The sequence below is a fragment of the Corvus kubaryi genome, unplaced genomic scaffold (genome assembly GCF_017639235.1).
Source record: "Corvus kubaryi isolate FWS band 111438036 unplaced genomic scaffold, C.kubaryi_AGA036_p1.0 137, whole genome shotgun sequence".
In the NCBI taxonomy this organism is placed as follows: Eukaryota; Metazoa; Chordata; class Aves; order Passeriformes; family Corvidae; genus Corvus; species Corvus kubaryi.
This window is the reverse complement of record NW_024580671.1, coordinates 13,271,578-13,294,323: the sequence shown is the minus strand read 5'-3', so window position 1 is coordinate 13,294,323 and position 22,746 is coordinate 13,271,578. Positions and strand designations below refer to the sequence as shown.

Sequence of the window (22,746 nt, the reverse complement as noted above, 5' to 3'; positions counted from 1 at the left end):
AAAAAGTCAAATAAAGTAGCATTAGCCTAAGTTTGGGATTAACTGGGGTAGCCAAGAAAAGGGGTTACTGATTGCTGCGCTTTTTACATAATGCACAAATAATAAAACTAAATATCATGTGCTTGACATGAGAAAACCTTTAGAAAAGGTGCTTCAGGCCTTTAGCATATGGAACTGCTGTAGTTACGTGTTTAACAAAATTATACACTTAACAGAGTGTGAATATCAAGGAGGACAGCACTGACGTAGGTGCCATGGGTTGGTTTGTGTGCTGTTCTTATATTGAAGAAACAAAGGTGAGGAGAAAAATATTATGCAAGTGCTGAGCTCTGTATCCTGATGAATAGAAAAAATCAGATTGTTTTTAGTGGACTGTCAGTAGTGCTACAGTTCATATCTTTGGCATGGTTCTTTCTAACAGTCTGAAATATTGCTGTACAGAATATATATTATTAAACTGATATTTGATATATATTTTTAATATGAAATTTAAGAATTATTCACTAGGGGATGGGCCTAATATCACTTGCAATTTTTAGAGGTTTTCAATTCAAACTCAGGCTGAGTGTGAGTATAGCTGGAACAGTCTTACCTCTGAAGAGGGTGTGTTCATCTGCTGCACTGGCTGTGAGAAGAGACCACTCGGACACTGCTACCATCTGGTGTTATGGTTCAAGTCTGATGGATCTGGAAGTTGAAATGAAAACTGGAGGCTGTAATGTCTCAGACATGTGAGGCAGTACAAATTGATTTGGCTACCAAAGGAATATTCCCACCCACAACCACCTCACAGCAGCAGCCTAAGTCTTCTTGGCATTCTGGCCTTATCTTTCACTGGGGAGTCTCAGTGTCAGTGTGGTAGGAATGCAAAGCTGCAGAGAAGGACACTGTACACTTTGTCTTCTTATTGCTGGTGTCTGTGCTAAATGAAAGCTGGCAGTCATACACACTGTCACCAAATAGACTGTGTTTGGTAGTCAGTCCAAGAATGCAAATATCTGAGCATAGATCTTTTGTCTTTTCCACCCCTCACAATTTACTCACACATCCTACATCTCTGAAGGCTTTGTGACGGAAGTGTCTTGATTGCATCCCAAGGGAGTATACAGACATCTGAAATTTATTTTTGCTTGATTCAATGGAATTATTCTCTTCTTACCTACCCCATTCTCAAGCATTTGGTAACAGCAGTAGACATAGGGATAGTTCCCTGCATGGACTTGAGAAGTGAGCTCCTGAAGCATCCTTAATGAGAGCCAGATTCAAATTGGAAAATTAATAAAATATATTAAAATGCAAACTGAACTTTAAGAAGTGTAGTTACAAGTCTGCTGGACCATAAACATTCTTTTAATTGTTTTTGTGACTCATATGGTGGAAACAGCAGCTTAGTTTCAAAATACTGTATAAAGGTCCTTCAGTTTAGTTTTTACATTAAATAATTTCCATCTAAACCACTATTCATCAATATTATTTAGACACAACTGAAAATTAAAGTTTTGTAAGAACTGCCACCAACAGCAGATTTTGCTTTGCTTTTACTGTTTCCCTTCCTTTCATTTTTTTGTAGATGGATTTCCTCTGGCCCCATTAATCTGGTTAGTCAGGTTCTCCAGCATTTTTTAGATATGATTTATCATGGGACATTAAATATTTGCATAGGAGACTGCTTACAGTACAGTAATCAGAATGAGCTGCACAGCAGTGTTCTGCTGCAGGAAACAGCTACTACCTCTTTTGTGTTCAGTGCTGTTTGAGACCAGCTGATGCAGCAGGCTAAACACCTGGAAAACTTGAGTGCCCATGGTGTGTGTCTGTCCTGTAGGCTTCTAGCATGGGTGGAGGAAGATCACAGAATCACAGAATGGTTTAGGTTGGAAGGACCTTTAAGGCTCATCTAGTCCAAGCCCCCTGTCATGAGCCCCATTTTCAACTAGAACAGGTTGCTCAGGGCCCCATCCAGTCTGACCTTTAATGTTTCTACAGATGGAGCATCAACCACCTCTCTGGGCAACCTGTTCCAGTGTGTCACCAACCTCATTTTTAAAAACTTGTTCCTTTTATGTTGCCTGAGTCTACTGTCTTTAGCCTAAAACCATCACCCCTCTCTAAAGGAGCTACTAAAAAACCTGTCCCCATCTTTCTTATAGGCCCCCAGTTAGTACCAAAATGACACAATAAGGTTTCCCCAGAGCCTTCTCTTCAGACTGAAAGATCTTAGTTCTTTTTCCACGGTTGCAGCAGAGACCTGTGACCTGTCCCTCAACCATTACTATTTTGGGAATTTACAGTCAGATAAGGAATCTTCACTGTCTAGGAAGAGTGGGAGCAAGAAGAGCTTGTGCTGAGATGCCCTGCACCTCGTGGTGGTGTGGTGATGGTAATGGGCTTGTGTCAAGAGAAGGGGATGAGATTAGTGACTTTTCAGTGGGTGAAATATTGTGGATTCCTTCCTTCCTTTGTGGGAGGAATAGTAACTAAAAAATGTCATCTGGATTGCAGATCAGGCTGGAAAGTATGAGAAGTGATTATAAAATACTGGTGGTATAGCAACCCTGCTAAAGATGCTGGGAACTGGTATTAGTAATCCAAGGGTATGCTAACACAGTGGAGGAGTTAAGAGCCATGACCAAACAGGCTGTGAAGAAGCTGTGGTCTGTTACTGTCATGCGAGAAAGCCTGAGATAAGCACCAGACTTGAGCTTAGATCGGTGGAGAGACTCATGTAGCACAAACCTGGGTCTTCACTGAAGGCTCTCATAAAATAAGAAGTGTTGAAGAAATGAAAAGTTAAGGAAATGGAAGTGAAGGCAAAACATGTTGAGTTCTGTGTGCAGTCTAAGAAAGAAAGTAATTAAAAGTGAAAGAGGATGAACTCTTGACAGTATTCACAAAGGGAGGGCTGGCCAGTGCAGCTGTTACGAAGCAATTGTTTACTGTGAGGGTGGTCAGGCACTGGAACAAGTTCCCCAGAGGGGCTGTGGATGCCACATCCCTGGGAGTGTACAAGATCAGGCTGGATGGAACTTTGAGCAACCTGTCTAGTGGAAGATGTCCCTGTCCATGGCAGGGGGGTTGGGAACTAGATGATCTTTAAGGTACCTTCCAACCCAGGCCATTCTATGATTCTGTGATTCTCTGAGTCTATTCGCCTATCTGGTCAGGAACTCATTAAGCAGTGGCATAAAGATACTTCCAGTTGAGTTAATCAGGAAAATAAACTACAGAAGGGACTAACATAATATAGCTATGGGTGCAGTGAATTGAAATAATTCATCTGTGGCATTTTCATGCATACTTTTAATATATAGTAAAAATTACAATGTGTTCATTGGTAATTTATCCAGCAGGAAAAAAAAAATACTATCTTTATACCATTAGTTATTTGCAAAAAAAAAATTCCACTGCTGTAGGTTTGGCACTGCTGTTAGAGATAATAAGAAGGCTGAGATGATAATCCAGAGGGCTCTAGCAGTGCCAGAGAGTTTTATTAGTTTGTGTGCAATATTAGTAAGATTATTGGTGTTCTTTTTCTGTGTGTTTTTTCTGTAAGTAGTCTAATGGAGTTTTTATAGGCATTAATGAACAAAGATGAGGTCAAGCAAGGCACACTTTACCCTTGTGAGCAGTCCCTTTGACTAGAGTGGGAATAGCATTATTTTTGTAAATAATGTAGATAAAGCAGAATTAGTCCCAAATGGAGGGAATATCTCTATTAAATCTTCCATCATCTCCGTATATGTTGATTTATTCTAGGAAAAATAATTAAATTCATTTAATTATTCTGCTGTCTATAAAATGCAAGAAGGAATTTTGCACCATAGCAAAATTTGATCTATAAACTGGTGGTAGTGCTTAACACACAACCCAGCAATAGTTCCTACAATACTTGGTAAAACTTAAACATGTAATAAATTAAAAAAAACATAACCTGAAGAATAGAAGAGTCAATGCTGGATTATATTTTTTGACTTGTTCTTTGCCAATGACCAAGTGAGGAGAGAAAAAGCTTCAAGGGCAATGCAGTCCAGACAAGTAGAGCCTCAGATGTTTTTGTAAGTTTATTGGAGTTTGCAAGAAAAGCAAAGTTCTTTTATCACAGAGTCACAGAATGAGCTGATTTGGAAGGGATCCACAAGGATTATTGAGTCCAGCTCTTAGCCCTGCACAGGACAGCCCCAAGAATCACACCATGAGCCTGAGAGCATTGTTGAAATGGACTCTGTCAGGCTGGTGCTGCGACCACTTCCCTGAAGAGGCTATTCCAGTGCCCAGACACCCTCTGGGTGAAGAATCTTTTTATAATACCCAGCCTAATCCTCCCCGATACAGGTTCAAGCCATTTCCTTGGGTCCTGCCCCTGGTCACCACAGTAAAATCTGAAGAGTCCTTCAATTACTAAAACTACAAAGTATTTCCTGATTAGGAAACAAAAGTACAGTTTGTTTCTAAACTCTGGGTCCAACACCAAGAATGCTTGCAGGCAGGAGTCTTTGCACCTACACACAAGTTAAAAAATGCCTCTAGGTTTTAACTTTAAACTTAATATTTTCACTATTCTTAAAGTAATTAAAAGTATCTTTTTGGGACCCTCCTGTAAACACACTGTATAACAGCTGAGTATAGGAACTACTTTAAAGCAAACATGCTGAGAATCTCATTACAGAAATTCAAATGTATCTCCTTTGAGACATGTAAATTTAATAGCAGTGGGTAGAATTTTATAAATATATCTCAAGATTTCTAATTAGATAGCTCATTGATCCATAGGCACTGAAGTCTGACCAAACAGCTATCTGCAATTACGATTGGGTTAATCATGTCAGCTCCCAATGAAAAGGCTCCATAGCTGCTGCCTGGAGACTTGGCATTGGTGAGGAACACCAAGGGATCAGCTTGGCTGCTGAAAAACCTGTGTTTGGAGCTTGGGGCAGCTGCTGTGCATGGGCTGCCCTCCTGTAAAACACACGGAAGGCAGGGTGTGCTCGTTCCCTCTGTAAAGGAGTAGTAATTTTGACAGTATGCTTGAGGTTGATCTTGGCAAATCTGTCTCATGACAAAAGCAGAAGTGGCTTGTCTTCTTTATATTTCCTGCCTAAGGACAGCTGATTTGTGTTAGTTGATCTGGGACAAAAAAACAAACAAACAAAAATAAATCACATTATTTTAAGCAATGAAGAAAACACCTGATTCAAGAAGGCCCTCAGGGACCTTCAACACTGGCAGTGGTATAAAAGCAGCTTATCAGACTTTCGACCAGAGGCCAAAGTCTACAGTCCCCTCCAAGGCGTTCTGTCGCAGTCCTACAGCAAGTCAGCCTTCAGAGTATATGCATGTTTATCAGGCCAGGTTCTGGGCGTGTGTGAGACCTAGGCGGGGGAGGGAGAGTGTTCACACAAAAATAATAAACAGCTTGTGCCGCTTCTTGGTTTCATCCTTTCTACTTCTTAAAATATCAGCAATACTGTCTTTTAACAGAGATGATTTAGATCAGATCTCACTAACTCCTCTGAAATTACTCAGGGAAAGAAAACATAAAACCAATGATATTTTATGGAGTGTGGGCTCAAGCTTCTGATTGCTATTACATTGCCACCATTTCACATACTTGTCTCAGGCTGTGGTAGGAATACTGATTTTTACAGGATTACCTGCAGCCTGCTCCTACAGTTCTCACACAACAGCATAAACTTCTGAGGTAGCAGGCTGCTGCTCCTTTCTATGTTCCAGTCCATGTAGGGAAGGATTACAAGCCAAACATGAGAACACAAACATGAGAATGATCCTTTTGAGATTAGTGGATCCAGCAGCATCCATGAATTTATTTAAGTATGTAAATGTTGCAATCTTAGTCCCCAGAGGCTGGGGGTAGTAGCTGTTCAGTAGGTGTTTTCCAGTGTGGGGTTTTTTCTCAGTTGTTTACTTTCCAGAGTTATTCATGATGAAAGCATAAATAATAATACTCCATTTATCAGCTGTGGTTTGGTGTATCCTTGTCTTTATTTTTGTTGCCTCGGAATGGAGGAGAGTTTAATTAAATGCATTGGGGATAGATGTTTATCCTGTGCTCTAAGATCAAATGTGTCCATCAGAAGAGCTTCTGCATCTCTCACTGTGTGCAGTTCACTGAACAAACCCATTAACCATTTGTCTCATTAGGATGTTCCTTAGGAACACCTTGCATGCAAAAATAAACATCAGAGAAATCCTGTTTGCTTTCATGATGAGTCTTCCAGTTCTTTTCCATATCTGTCACTATTTTCGCCTTTTTCTTGTGTCATCTTTAGGGCCAGTCATTCTCTTGGTGTTCAGAACGCCAAGTTTAAGTCCATATGAACAGATCTGGCTCATGCAGAAGAGAAATGTCACTCACAAGTGGCATAGGATGCTCTTCGGGTCCAGACTGCACAGCCAAAGTGCCAAGCTGGAGCAAGCAGGGATAGAGGAGTCATTCAGTGATTTCATGTTTCTGTATTGCTCCAGTTTGCAGATACTAAACTAAATGAAAATCTGGAGGTAAAATCCTCTAGTGTGTGTTCAGGGATCAGACTGGATGACCTTGCTGGTACCTTCTAGTCTTACACTCTAGGAGCTGGATCCACACATTTCAAAAGGTCATTTTTCTTACCTTTGATGCAAACATTGGAATCTGCAGTAAAGCTCCTGTGGTCTCCTCTTCAAAAACAGAACAAATCTCAGCATACTGTTATCAAGGAATAATGACTAACCTCCTAACAGCCCATCACACTGCATTTTTCCTACTGTTATAATGAGATGCGTAAGCATTCTTATCTCAGCTTAAATGAATAACAACTCTCTAAAGGCTGCTGGTTGGGTTTTGGTTTTATTTCATTGGAAAACTGATATTTTATATTTTCTCACTTCCACAGTTTTGAAGAAATGGATTAGAAACTCGGTGAGAATGAATTTGTGAAGAGGGCTGTCGCTGGGTCTCTCAGCACTGGTTGTACTCTCCTGGAGATCTATAATGTTGTACAAAATGAGCAAACCCTGTGGTTGTTCCTGTGTTACTGCCATCTGGTATGTTCATAACATCGTAAAACAGTTTAGCAGGATTCTTTATAGACACCAAAGAAAAATGTCTTTCCGTGCTTTCCAGAACAAAGCTTTCATTTCTTCTTCTGGGGGCTTCTTTTAAGATTTCTTGGAATTACACTGAGGTATAGGTGAGATAGCAGGAAAACAAGGGTTTGGCTTTTTCCTCCTTATTATTCTTGCTGCTTGGTTTTCTTATAGCTGAATGGTATCTAAGATTCAATGCTAGTCATTTTTCATCAGCATCGTTAGAGTGTAGTCCTGAGTTCTGTTAGCTCCCTCCTGAGATACACTATCAAAATACCAATTTCCCATATTTTTATTCCCTGTGCCAAGCAAAAGGAAACTTGTACTTTTAGATTCATGGGTATTCTTTCCTGATAAGTTCTTAGAGAGAATTTACTCAATCTGGGATGGCTAATCTTCTATGAAGGGGCAACAATTGCTAGAGAAATCTAGAAATGGCACTTTATGCCAGACTGTCATGTGCTCACTTTGCTGGGTCTAAAGCTGCCCTGCTGTTCTTACTCTGAAAGACCTGTTCACAATGGTGGTCGGTGACCATTCTGAAATCTGAAGTATGACTCTACCCAGGGAATAATCCTTCTATATAGGTTTCTTATAAGCACAAATCTTAAGGTAGATACCTGCTACTTTATTAAAATTGCTGCACGTCAAGCAATCAAAAAGCTCTCTCTGTCTCATGGGCAGGACTGTTTGTACATTTTCTCAGATATCTTTGGCATCTGCCTCAGAGCTTGTGGTACTGTGTAATATATCTGAGAATATTTCTAATGTGCCACCTCATGGAAAGGAGGTGATTAAAAACTTGCTCCTCACTCATCCCAGAGCTAAGAAGTATAAGAAGCAGTTGCAGGCTCAAAAGCATTTAAGATGATCTAAAAAAATATATACTGCTTCTGTCTGATCATATTGTGGGAGCTTCCCTGCCTCTGTGCCCACATCTTACACTTCGGAACACCGAATGGTGGTTTTGACCCAAGGCACCACTGGATTCTCTCAGGGCCAGGAGGCTGGGCTAGGTGGACCACTGACCTTGTGTAAAGCTAGTGAACAGGCTTAGTGTTCACTCACTGGTGAAAAGGCACAGTAAGAACCTGCACAGAAGGCAAGCTGTTGGCCACTGACTCCCCTGTAACATAAAGTTGGGGACTGGGAGCAGGCATTCTGCCCAAGGACGAAAGCCAGGAACCTAGCAGTGCTAAGCCCTGCAGCTGAATGACCACAAGGCAGTAGTGCGTTTCACTCCCCATCTGACAGAAAAGACAAGTCACCAGCTGGGCTTACAAGCCAGATGACAGAGCACCCATCCCAGCAAGAGGCTGATTGCAGCCAGAGGCGTGGCTTGATGGTGGCATTACCTTGGAAAGCTAACAGCGTTGTGAACCCTGCCTAAATTCAAGGCTTGGTCTGGTAAATGTGCAGTGCCTGATCTCTGCATTCACAGTCACTTAAAGGTGGGGGCTCTTTACCAGTAACTGAATGACCAGAACCTTCAGCATGTCATTCTCTCTCCAGAGGAATCTACTTTATTTTTTCCCATCACCACAGTCTTGTTAGAGGACCGTAATGGGTGTTGCAATCTTACATCCTTCCACTTCCATGTTCTCAAAGTCCAGGGAAAGATTTTTGTGTTCTCTCTGGAGTTTGTTTTTAGTGCCTTCATGTTTTCCAAATGTATTTGTGTATAAATTTGTTGAGTTTGTATTTTCTTATGTATTTATTTTTTAACTTTAGTTGAAGAGTGGACTTTTCAATGCCAGGCAGAGGAAGTGTATTCTTATTTTCTATCAGCCTGCCCACACGACTCTTACTAGAAAGCTGCATGCACACGTGCATCCTTCTTGTTAAATGCCTCTTTTCCCAGAAAGTGGTTTAGAAACCTCTGTGTCTTCAAAGCCACGGCTGTCTGGCATGAAGCTGTCAGACCTTGCCCAGCTATAGTTGCTGGGCATCATGAGTTGAATTTTCAGCAGAAGCCAGGATTTGTATTCACAGTGATTGTAATAAGCTAAAACAACCACACTGGTTGGTTGTGGTTTTTTCCATCATGGTACTGAATTTACACTAATTATGTTATTCTGAACTGACCTTTAAAACTTAATAAATTTGATCCATGAGAAAAAATGTCCACAGTTACTATGATTACTTTTCTTGCAGTGCATTTTGAGATTACTCTGCAGCAGCACAGAGTGCTGCTACATATGGACCACTAATCAAATTTCCTGATTAGGTGAAATTCTAGACTTTCAGCAAAGTTTCCTCATGCCAATTGCAGTAATAATTGTTACATCATTTCTGCTCAAGGGAATCACTCAAATGCTTCAGATATAATTTCATTTCTAAACTGACTATATAATTAAATAATACAGTATAGCCAGCAGTAATCTTTCTCCATATTTAAATGCAAATTTTACCGGTTAGCAGCAGGAGCCATAGAATCCCTAACTGGTTGCAGCTAATAATATATTATGACTAAAAAATGTTAACATTAAGGTTGCAAAGTAGAGCACTTAGAAGTTAGGCAGTGTCAGCATTAGTATTGCCCAGGCAACTTCCATTTTCCTGCCATTTGTTTAAATGCAAGTTTCAGTTTTTATGTACACAATCATTGTTCTTTTTTTGCTCCTAAGTCCACTGCCTCCTTCAGTAAACTGGTAGGAATTCCAGATTTCTTTTTATCTTCCTCATTAAGAGCATGGCTCCAAATCTTGTTTAACTCAAATTATCCAAGCATTGCACAGAACATTTTCATTCCTTTTGTCCTGTGTTTCTATGGTGTTTTTACCGCATTTGAACACTATATCCAACAGGGATGTGAGTGTCATGTTGCCTAAGTCCTGTTTTTAAGGAGACATGCATTTTTAGGATTCCTTTTCATAGGAATGCAGGCTGCTGAAGTGATTGCTAAGATGTGGGGAAGGTAAAATGCTTCTGCAAGGGTTGTACAAACACAAGATGCTGAACAGGGAGATCTAGATTGCACTGGCAGGCATCCCTAGAATGCATCTTCTGCAGGGCCAGAAGAAAATAATTCATTTTCAACCACTTTTGTACAGTGAGGTCTTAATCCCATTCTGGGTTTATTGCTGATAAACTCCCTGCTTTTCTTTCAAAGTTGTCTAAAAATGCTCACCAATGACAAAAGCTTTGGGACACATTTTTCAGAAATAAGAGCATTTCCCAATTTTGCTATTACAAATACCACACCATACTTCATCATAGAATCATCATAGAACAGTTTGGGTTGGAAGGAACCTTAAAGATCATCTTGTTCCAACCCTTCTGGCATGGGCAGGGACATCTTCCACTGGACCAGGTTGCTCAGAGTTCCATCCAGCTTGCTCTCGAATGCAACCAGGGATGGGACATCCACAACTTCTCTGGGGAACCTGTTCCAGTGCCTCACCACCTTCACAGTAGAGGATTTTTTCTAATATGTATTCTAAACATATTCCTTTTCAGTGTGAAGCCATTCCCCCTTGTCTTGTCACTACATGCTCTTATAAATCGTCTCTCTTAGTGACAAATGCCCAGCTGTGCTGTAGAAGTGCTGAGCTCCCTGGCAGTAGCACCCTGGGCAGTTAGCTTGAAAACTGTGCTGGGAAAAGCTGGGCCAAACCTTGTTCGAGCAGCTTGCTCAGTGCCATGTGTATTAGATCCTGAAGCTGGGACACTGGCCACTTCTCCAAGACTGTATGCAAATTCTTTGACAAATAGATAATCTTTCTTCCTTTCAATCTCTCCACCTATATGCTACCTGTATTTGCAAAAATAAGTTAAAACTCTAGACAGACAAGTTTTACTTAGTCAAACCTGGAGTCATCATCATTGCAGCCCCATCCTGTATACAAAAGAAGGTAGTGTCCTGAAGAAAAAGAATAACAGTTTAGGGTTTATACTGAAAAATTATTTCCTTTGCCTGAAAATCTGGCGGTGTCTCTTGTGCTAGATCAAGTGGTATTGTGTACCTTTTACCTTTTTTGTAGTCACAAAAAATTCTGAAACAGAAAAACCAGGATCCAGTCCTTTCCTTTGTGTCTTTCAAATGAGGATCTGCAATGACAAACTGTGTTGAACCAGGACTATTTCAGTGTTCATGAGTTTGAGTTTGAAGTCTTATTGATCTGCTTACTGGCCACATTTGTCTATAAATTTCTCTTTTTCAAAAGAACCTTGAAAGCCAGTTTCTGTAAGAGCTGTATTAACCAAAGAGGAGTGATTGCAATTACTGATTTAATTTACGGGTTGTAATATGTAGTAACCTGAATTTTTATTTTCAAGGCTTTCTAAGAGAAATAAGTTTTTCTTGTTGATTGGTAAAGCAGCTAAGAGACTAAACCCCCCATGTTCTACTGCATAATGACATTTCTGAGGGCACCACAGGGGCTATACCCAGTCTGGACCCTGGCAACCCCAAGGGAATTACCCACAGTGTCTGACAGCAAGGCAGGAAACGCCTGTTAGCCAGCAGTTAAAAAGTCATTATTTCAGTTTGCACTTCTGGAACTGAATGTTTTGGTTACTCCCAAATCCTGTTTTAGGGCTCTACATGTCTTCTTTAGTTCCATAGATACACATTAATTTCAACAAGTATATAGCTCAATGCACACTTACTTTGATTTTTAATTTGTTGTTGAACAATTTCTTTCTAATCTACTAGATAATTCCTATTTACTCTGAACTTGTATATAGATGCATCTTGTTGGAAAGTAGAGTTAATAAACCATAGAGGAAAACATGTTTATTAGTTGTCTTAAACGTGCTGTATACTTTAAAAAAAAAGTCATTTATGAAACATTTTGCTTTTCAAATAATTTATTAAGCAAGGGACACATTAACTAAAGTAAAGAAATTGATGTATCGATTAATGAAATTGATTGATTCATTCTGGTCACTGAGGGACATGCTGTGTTTAATATAATTAGGCATTAAAACTCTCAATCTGCTTGGACACTTTTGAGTACATCAGCAAGAATTTATCTGTAACTTTATATACATAGTATGTTCTGCAAATCTGTCCTAAAGCCCTTTGGGTTCTTAAAATTAGTGTATCTCATCTTTTTCCACCTGGATTTTATTTGCTGCTACAGGAAAAAAATGCAGCCCGTTCTTCTTGATCCCTTTTGAAGACTGAAACAGATTATTCCAAGTAAAGAAATTTTTCTCTCAGAACTTTCTAACAAAGCTAAAAATCAAAGTTGTCTGTAAGCTTGTGCTGGATTCGGTGACCCAGCTGATCCCTTATGTCTTATGTTCTTAATGTGACGGAGGTCATTATTTTTCTTAACTCTAGAAACTAAGAACTTGCATTTTTGACAGCAGGAATGACAATGTTTTAATTATTGTTAAAAATGAAAGAAATTAAATATATATGCATGTATGTATGCCTCAGTTTGTAGGAGTCGGACAGAATCAATCATGAAGTAGGCTCATTTGACAGTCAGCACTACAGTAGTTTTCTACCTGAATCCATAAATAATTAAGCCAAAGCAGCCCTTAATTGAAAAATTTAAGAAGGCTTGTTTGTTGCATCATTTTAATATATTTAAGTTACTTACTAGATTATAAAAAGACATGTGTGGAGAAGAGAAAATTATTCAAGCCCATACTCCAACCTGAAATTAATGCCTGAAAAGATTATCAGTCTGAAGCCTGCTGACTTAATCACTTTATTCCATTGCTTTATACTTTGACAAAGCAAGCCATGTGTTTACCATGCACACAATCAGTTTACAAGCAAAAAGCATACCAAATATTGTTTAAAATTATAGCAGGTAGACATTCTTAAACCAAAGGTTGTTTGTCTTTAAATTGCCTATTGACAGATGAGAGCCAAAATTTTCTTTCTGACAGCCATTTCAGCTGAAGGTGGGTAAACTGTTTAGCTTGAGAAAAAGCATTTCAAATGTTCTAATTAGCAACTGAATTTCTGCAGTGATTTACAGTCAGCTGGAGTTGGATGTGGATACTAGATGAAGCCAGGTTGGCTCTGGCATGGACTACAACAGTGAGAAACAGGAGCCAACTTTGGCTTTTCAGCAGATTACTTTGAAATCACAGAATTGTGACTAAAACATCATTAGCCCAGTGTTTTGTTTTTGAAACTGAGGTTGGGGCTAATCCAGGTGTCACTGAAATATTTTAGGATTTTTGCCACAGGTTTTGGGCAATTGGCCCACTTTGAGTTCTGAGCACATAAGAACCCTTTGACAATTACTGAGCCTCCCAAACATTCCAATTCAGTGTCTCTTAAATATTTAGGTATTGCTATCAGCAGAATCATTTCCACAAAGTCAAATTTCTTGTTTTTATAACTGCCTGCTATTTGCTTTATTATTTTTGGTGAACTACCCTGACTCAGACTTGCAATGCCCTCTATTATATTCCCAACTGAATGTTTTCTTGTTTAGGGTTGGCCGTGAAAGTGCATTTATTTTTGAAAGTCACTCCACATGTTCCCATCCTTTGTTTGCACAGCTGTGAAAGAAGATAACTTAATGGAAATAGTCTTTCAAACAAGAAAGAATCATCTTCCAAGACAGCCATTTCATTTCCTTTGTGCTCCAGCAGCATCTACAGCTTCATTATTAGGTTTCCTTGGGCCCCTGAAATGAAAATCAATGTTTTTCTTATTATGTGGCATAGATTAGGTTTTGGGGTTGATGATATCTGCAGATCTACACTGTGTGAGCACACAAGGTATGTAATTTATTGACAGCTGGAAAGCCATTTTGGCATTACTACATTTTAACATTACTAATTGTCACCATTTTTCTCACATGCTGTAAGACTGCAGGTGACCCTAAGAAGAGAACAAGACTTTCACATGGAAGGCAGCTGTGTAGATCTCTCATTAACTATAAATAATAAGTTATAAAGCATAGTTTGATATAAAAATAATTCAATTTCACTTCTAATACATAATTTTTCTGAAAGTGAAGAATGTCGGGTTTAGTAGCATGTATTCTTCAAATGAGGTCTACAGGTATGAAATAAAACTGATTTAAACACATTCTAATCACAGAACTTAACAGAATGAATGCTACTAAATGAAACCAATAGTATTTTGGTGGAATGAGGTGAAACCATTGATAATTTGTATTTATCATGTCTTCTCTCATATGTACATGGAGAAAAGACCATAGCCCAGAGCACAACTAGTCAGGAAAAATTATCACGTGGACAAAGACCACAGTCTTTGGATCTTGTTTATCCCCGCAGATGGGAACAATCTCACTCCATCCAGTTCTTTGAGTCTCTTTTGATTTTCATTAGAACACACAGACTTTACTAATCACTTTTCCCTTTTTTAATGTGGTGACAGTGCTGTCAAACGTATCAAGAAATGTGTCAATTCAGATAAAAATTGCATGTAAATATTTCCTGATATTTTCCAGTCAGTGAGGTATTTTGTTATACTGATTTTCTTTGCAATCTGAGGCCTAAACAACCTGAGTGTGTCTTGTTGTGTACATAATGTTCACACAATGTGCAGTGCATGTTGTTGCCTCAGGCATGGCTATGTGAGGGCAGGGCTGTGAGTGAAGCTTGAATGGGGGTTTGAAACATCATCTCCTCAGTGTTCTCCTTCAGTAAGTGCCTGCTGCCCATTCCTGCCCTGCTTTCCTCCTGCACTGCTGTGGGCAGCACTGTGCATGCAGCCAGGTACTGCAGACCAGTTGCTGTGCCCCAGCTCTGCGGTCTGGCTTTGCAACATCTCATTTTCTGTAACCATCCTGTAAACTTCCCTCTTTGGGGAGGAGGAACTCCATGATGCAGGCAAGTCCCACTGAGGGGCTGAGCAGATGTTCTTGAGCACATCAATTTTGTACTTAGGAGAGCACAGTGTTCTCTTAACTTATTTTTCTCCCTTTAAGAAGAGGATTTGGGGCTTAGACTGTTTAAAAGTTCTGTGAAAGACAGTCAGCACTCTCACAAAACACTTTGAGGAAAGTGAGAGGTGATGTGATCTCCATAGCAAAGCAGCGAGGCCTGGGCATTCCAGATGTCACTTCCTGGCTTTGCATTCTTGGTTGCTCATGAGATGCCATGTTCAGTGCCAGGGCTGAGATCTTGTCCTTAGCAATGTCTCACAGGCTTGTTAAATACCAGGTACTATGAGTTTAGTCTTGTAAAATCTTCTTGACTTCTCTGGATAAGTTGGTGCCTATTAATTTGGGTTAATGCAGGTGATTTACAAGGCCAAAGAGTGCTGTGGCTCTTTTTCATCTCTGACTATTTTCATTTGAGAGGAAATCAATAACAGCAAATAGATAAAATTTCTTTGTCAAAAAAAGATTGGCATCTTCAGGCATGTTTGACAATGTCCTTGTTACAGAGCCAAGCCCAGTGGTCCTTTCAAACATCAGCTTATCCAACATTTTTGTGGTTTCCTTGTCATCAGTGGTTTTTTTGGACAGCATCTTTTTTCACTCCTGGATATTAATTTTTTTTTTTTCGTTCTCAGTCCTCTTTAATTTACAGATTCAAAATAACCTGTTTCATCCCCACTGCGTGTGTTTTGGACAGCTTCCATTATTTCACTATTCAGATCCCAAGGAAAGGTTTAATTCTTTATAAATTCTTCTTTAGATTTCTTACAAAGGAAGAGCAGCTTACATGTCTATCAGTAGGCCATAGCCTCTCACCTATAGCAATAGGTAGAGATTGATAGTAGCTATGTTCATTAAAGCCTTTAAATTTGAATTATTCAATGAGAAGTCACTGAACTTACAAAACCATTCACTGTCAGTATCAATTAACTATTGAAAAGACTGTACATTTTGCGTTGGCTATCAAGGAATTTTTTGGGTCTTTATTCAATCCTGTCAGAAATTCTGGCTTACCTGTGAGAAAGAAAAGCCATAGACAAAATTCATAAAACAAATCACTGGTAGAATAAACAGCAGGATTCATCTCCCATGGCCTGGCCAAGAGAATGGGATGTACATAGGTTATAAAGAAGTAGTGTGGGATTAACATAGACTTCTTAGAACTTCTGTGTAGGCATATTTGAGGTAAGGTGTCAGGTGCTGACAGCTCAGTTCAGTGTCCTGCATTGACGAGCAATCTCCAGGCAGCTGGAAATACCACTGGTATATTGGCAGCTCAAATACCACCAAGATGTTCTTGTAAAGTAGTTTGCACATTTTCAGTACTTAAAATTTTTACAACAGCATCTTTTGAGAGGACTAGATCAAAGACCAACTGGTGTAATTGAGAAGACACTCAGAACTATGACTACAGAAAGAAATTAGGTTAAATGTTCTGAAAAAAGCATATGTTGCCTGGCTTGCTTGAAGACAGAACTTGATGTATCTGTCAATTAAAATCAGAGTATGCTGGCACAAAGTAGATTTCTTTGTTCCTTTGCACCTTCTTTGCTTTACTTGGCTGGGTGAGAGAACACAAACATCTAGCCTTGATGTACTGTGATTCAAATATTAACAGGAGTGATAACATTTCTGAAGAAGATATAAGTAAGCAGAACTATTATGTTAATGTAAAATCTCAGCACAGTAGCCTTTAGGCATAACTATGAGAACACTGTGACCAGACTTAGAGGAAACTGGGTCTGGGGAAGGACATCAAAAGCTCAGCTAGGCCAGCCTCATAAAGCTGATGCCAGATTCAACATGGCCTAAATTGTTCCAGGGTACTTAATTTGTCTGTACTAAATAATCTTGGATATTGAAGACATCACATGACCTCACCTGCCTTCCCAGGAACTCTCTTCTACTGTTCTTGCTGTTAGGAAGTTTTTCGTAGTGTCTAGCACCAAACTTCTGTGCTGCAATTTTTTGTTGTCCTCCATACCTAAAACTGACTTTACCATAATGCTGGAGGGAGGTAGGAGAAATAAATTAAGTGATTTTGGGGGTATAATTTTTCTGGCAAAGCTGAGTTTTTGCAGGTACTGTTTTTGTATTTCTGAGAGACTAGAATGGTCTCTTCCAGATGAAAACTGCACAAACTGGCACAGCTGCCCTTGAAAACCACTGTTAGAACAAATCTTATCAAAGTACACATTCAGGTAGTGTCAAGGCTTGTATTTTTGGACTCACATGAACATTAATCTGTAATTAATTGAGACAAGTTCTGGGCTATTGTCTTGTAAGAGGTGAGAGTGGCAGGTCACTTTTACATAAGTTTTCCCATAGGGACAATGACCCAGGGACTCTACTGAGCATTATTTCTAGTACAAATGTGTTAAGATGCTAAATATTGATACAATTATAAAGTTTCCATGATATTCACTCTATCAGGAGGAAGGTTTTCTGGCCAGAGATGCTGATGCAGAAGCAAATGGTACTCACATACAAATTTCACAAGGGTATTTCTGACCAGCCCCACATCTTGGCAGAACTGGAGTTCTTCCTGTGAATGCCATGTTTCCACCTTCAATTCTATGTGAAGGGTTTTCTAGACAGGACTGATGATGGGGATGTGGTTACTTAGCAAAAAGGCCACTTCAACTCCTGATTCTGCAGTTCAGGGGCTGAAAGTCTTCATGTCTGTGTCCACACCTGCATGTTTTGTGTAATGGCACACAGAGTTTCAGAGTAAATGTTTGTATTTCAAAGCAAGATGCTTATATTTCTAATACCCTCTACCTGTTACATGTGGGCAGAAACATTCCTCCCTCTGGGTTTTCAGAAATACTTCATATCTGGGTATCTTTGTGTCCAGACAGAGAATAAAGAATGAAGGAAATGTAGTGAGATGTCCATTACACTACCATTGAGAATATCTATTTCCTCTTCTCATCCTAGTCTAAGCTGAATCCATTAAACCATAATGATGCACATGTTCAGCAATTTTTCAGTAGCTGCTGAGAGGTGCTTGTGTTTTCTGAGTCCTCCTGTTACTGTCTCACCATGTGATGTTTGAATGCTGCACTAGTCCACATTTTGTCTCTTTTTTTCAAATGCTGGGAAATATTTCTGAAGATCTTAATGGTTTTGAGAGCTCACAGATCTTGATTATTCAGCTTTTTTTTATTTCAAACCTTTGGGTTATGACTCTAATATTTCAGAAAAGATTAATGGACTTGCTTCTTCTCCCTGGAGCATATACTATCACCAGAGCAGAGATATGGAAACTGACAACACCACCTGGAACTAATCCCGACCAAACTATATGAAAGAGTATTTAAACTAGAGTTTTCTGCTTAGAGGCCATGAGAGAGTTCTATTGATTTGTAGTCTTGTGCTCTTTTTCTAACTGTTTTGACGTATCTTCAGCTGGGATAAATGAGCATCATCAGTGAAAAAAAAAAGCTTCTTAAAATGTCTTGAAAATTTGGTCATTTAGTAATGAAGTTTTTAAGCCAAAAAAAACCCCAAACCCAAACAAATAAAAGCTAAACTAAACCAAAAAAAAAACCCCAGGCATATCAGTTGTGTTCATCCTGGCTTTGTATCTAATGGGTGTTTAGCTATTCTAAAAGTGCTATAGATTAGATTGTTTTAGAGTTTGGAGATCTTCTTTTAGTATTATAGTATTTTTTGGTAGGCTGAGGCTATCCTTTTCATGCAACACTGGCATTTAGGTACCTGTGTTATCCATGACCCTTCCTCAGTGCAGGACAGACTTAACTAAGATACGTCTCAGCTTTAAGGATCTAAAAATAACAGATGGGATCCATCTGCCTGCCATGCATAGACAGGAAGCAGCCTGCTCCCTTCGGCTACTTGATGTTATCTTCAGCCTCAGGATGTTATCTGACTTCTTCTTAAGACACAAAAATAGTTGTGGAGAAACAAAACCAAATACCTTGCAGCAATTGTAGAGCTTCTGTAACTTATTTCCAGTAGCTTTATTAGGATGAACTTATGTGTTGTCTGGTGCTTGATTTGGTAGCCAGTATTCCCAGTGTGCTTGATAATGGCTTCATGCAGTACCATATTTGACAAGGTCATTTTTAGTTTATGTTGTATTTTCAGGAAACCAACTCAGTTCACAGGTTGTGCATTTTTAACAGGTGTTGAAATGGGTGAGGAGTAGCTGAGGCATCAATACACACTGAAGTGGTAGTTGTGTTTTTAGGTTATGTGTTATTGAGAGAATGTTACAGTATCCCTGCCTGTATGACACCCATTCCAAGCCTTGTGAAGAATTCTTTGCTACTGTTGTTTGTTCTTGCCTGACAAGTACAGCCAGCATGAGCCAGGATTATTTGTGTGGCTGGAGCCAGTTCTGGTACCTTTATTCATTGAAAAATGAACTTCTGCCTCAATGTCCATAGAGTTTCTGAAACACTAAATAACTAGAAAAATACTAGTAAAGGGATGCTGTTTGCATCACTGTAGGGATGCATCACCATCAGAATGCTCTCCTAGCATTACCTTGTCATCCTGCTGTTTCACTCTCTTGCCACCTGCTGATTGTAGCTGAAGTGCGAGACACAATTGTTCCATTTCTGAGACACTAAATACATGCAAAAAATTGGCTTCTCCACAAAGCATTAATTAAAAAAAATAAAAACAATAACCCCATAAAAAACCCATACCACAAAAAATGCTAAATTGTTTTAATTTTTTATGTTTCATTTTAGTCTTGGAACTGAACCAGGTGATTCTTCCTACTTACGGAACTGTGCCGGAGCAGCAAAGCCTTCATACTCCTGAATGGGTGGGTACCTGTTTACTTTAACTGTGACTACCTGTAAAATTTTCTCTTGTAGATATGCAACAGCCCAGTAGCTGCTCCAGAAGACTAGCATTCCTTTGCATTTGCAGCACATGCAGTTCATCTGTGTGATTAAATCTGAGTTGCTGTTATCCCCATTTCCCTAAAAGTACCTGAAGTCATTGACTCAGATCTGAAAGCGCAGGTTGTCACAGGCACTCGACTCAGTTACAAGTGACCAATACAAACTCACTATGAACTGATACAAACACATAGACCTCCCCTCTCTATGTAATTTTGTTCACAAATGTAAAGGACTTCTCTGTGTGTGTACAAGAATAATTAGTTCTGAACACACCCTACACATAAATACACATACCCTGTAAATTCATATACACCCAAGTATTAGTACACTGACGTGTGAGTTCAGGATTCATTTTTACAGAAAGCTTGGAGACACCAAGAAATTCCTTACTCCAGAGACTGAACTGACAAGAAGGAAAAAGACCTAGAGGTGCCTGTTCCCTTTGTCCAAAGTTCAAGGTTCCCATCTCACCTAAGATTTTCTGCAGCTAATGGGCTGCTGGCTCTAGCTCAAGAACGCCTGTCTCAGATCTCATAGGAAACCAATACCCAAAGTAACCGGAAATGAGTTTTCTTCTGGGAGGGAGACACTCTCACCTGCCCTGCCCCTGTGTTTTGTAGAACTGTGTTCATTTGAAGCTGTTTAAACACTTTTGAAGCATGAGGTGCAACCAAGAGCTTCCATCTCCCAACTGAGTGCCCAGACTTGGATGTTATAGAAACCCTTCTTGGAGTCTCCTTGTGGTTCATTGAATATTTTTATGTATTTCTGTGAAGTGAAATAGCATCAAAATAGCTGGAATGTCATATGCCTTGTAGTTAGAGCAGTTTCCTCTGAGTAGTCTTGGTAGAATTTATTTTTATTTCTTCTGAAAATAGATGGTCAGAATAAATTTTTATTTTTGGTTACTCATGTTTACCAGCAATTGTAGTTTCTTCTCAGTTTTGGCAGCATCTTTGCCCTACTCCTTCTGTGTCAAGTCCTCCTTGTTGATCACTAGATATTTCAGTGGGCTGGAGGAGCCAGAAAGATAAAATTGAGATCTACTGAACCTGCCTGCTAAATGAATTAGGGCTAACTGTATCTAGAAACAGAAACTGAAGAGGAAGCCTAACCTGGAATGGTTGAATAGAAGGAAGTACTGCGTCTTTTTGTCTAAACTTAGATTATGCATTGCAGTCGGAAGTGTTCTGGAAATTTGATTTGATTTTGCAAGTTGTTCTGAGCAGTCAAAACTAAGTAAATTATTGGCTAATAGAAGCAGTCCTGTTCTTCTTATGGTGCTTTCTATAATTGCAGGATCATATGCTGAGTTTGCCACAAGATCCCTGCCTCATTTGGCACATGAATAGGACAATTATCTCCAAAAAGCCCAAAATCTGTGAGGGTATTGTTTGTGGTAGTTCAGCAAGCTTTAAATGTGGCAGGAAATTGCTGCAAAGGAATGAAAGGCTCTTACCACTAGAAAAACTGAGTTTGGTCCTAGATAATTGGACAACCCGTGCTATAGGATTTCTGTGCAAGACTTGTAAAGTGACAGCAAGCTTTTTTTTTCCCCTGAGTGCCAAAGGAGAACATCCATGGCACTGTTTGCATTAGCTCAGGAGAGTGACATATGGACCTTCTATTGCTCTTCGAATAGAGACAATTGCTGAGCTCTCTGAAAAGATGTCGCTGTCCTGGTGTATAAAGCTGTAACTCCAAATTTAGGAGACAGTGAACAGGTTTTGGCATAGATGTTTAGATGCCTTATGTGATCACCATTAAAATCAGAGTTATACCGTTACTTTCTCTCCTGGGGGATCTTTTAAAATTAAATTTCACAAGATTTGGAGAACATCGAGATTCTATGAGGAGAATACCAAAGGCATAGTCAGAAGGAAATCCCTATTTTAAGCTTTTGAGCTATTTAGATGAGGTGTAACAAGAAAAAAAAACCAAACAAACAAACAAAAAAAACCCACCAAGGAAACAAAAAAAGACATTAAATAAAGAAGATAATAAGGAGTATTCCGTAACTACAAGGAGCATAGAAATATGGCATGTGATGCTACAATTTAATCATGTATCATACACAACTTGTACAAGGAAGACAAAACTGCACAGACAGCATTAATTCAAGCTTTTTCCAGCTCATGTTTCATTTTGCAGCTTATCTGCTTTATTGGTAGATAATTTGAATTTGCATGTAACAATAAGGTTTTTTTGAGAGCGAATATCTGCAGAGAGGAGGTTAACTTCTTCAAACTTTCTATTACTGCTGCCCCTCACATAAAATTTCTTCAGCAAGAAGGCTTCTGGGAAGTTAAAAGAGTGAATTTCCTAGCTCTTGCATCCCAAGAAAGATGGGAGTTGCTGAAAAGCAGGTTTTCAGTGAGCACTTTCTTCATTTTCTTTAAAAGTGAGGCCGTTTGGTCTCTCTCTAATCAGGAGTGACTGGAATTCCTCCTGCAGCCAGCAGCGACCTGACGCTCAGACAGGAAGTCAAGTGGGTGTCTGGTCCAAACTTAGCTCAGGGGACAAGGCATCCCAATGCCTGGCCAGTTACCAGCTGCTTTCTGCTGACAGAAACGCATGACAGTAATGACACCCCATATTTTTTCTACTTGTCTTTAGTCTCCGTTTATTTCAGTTTGTTACGTAGCTAAAATTCCTTTGTATGTTGAGAAAAGTAAAAAAAAATCCCTTTTTCTGATTAAGTACTTGCTAATATTTGCATTATTGGTAAAAAGAGAACTGAAACAGTCCTCTGTTGTTATTAACAAATATGAGTAATACAGGAAAATGTTAAAGGCACAACAGTTTTATGGCCCTCTGGAGACAGACCAACATTATTATGCAATATGCAAATAAACTTACATCTTCCAGTACTATCTTATATATTATATATATAAATATCATCCAGAAATAAATGCTTGTGTTGGTCTTAATGTCAGAAAGTTGTCTCTACT

The 22,746-nt window shown here is 39.3% G+C and overlaps 1 protein-coding gene across 5 annotated transcripts in view; it reads left to right on the top strand.

Annotated features, from left to right (window-relative positions):
- Positions 1–22,746, top strand: part of ANO6 (anoctamin 6) — a 67,171-nt gene that overhangs the window by 6,532 nt on the left and 37,893 nt on the right. For 4 of the 5 annotated variants that reach the window (XM_042017919.1, XM_042017920.1, XM_042017918.1 and 1 more), the window contains exon 2: positions 19,637–19,713. The exons of the other annotated variant lie outside the window; for it this stretch is intronic. In XM_042017919.1, coding sequence (XP_041873853.1) covers positions 19,637–19,713 — 77 coding nt within the window. The remainder of the gene's footprint in view (positions 1–19,636; positions 19,714–22,746) is intronic. 5 annotated transcript variants of the gene reach the window in all.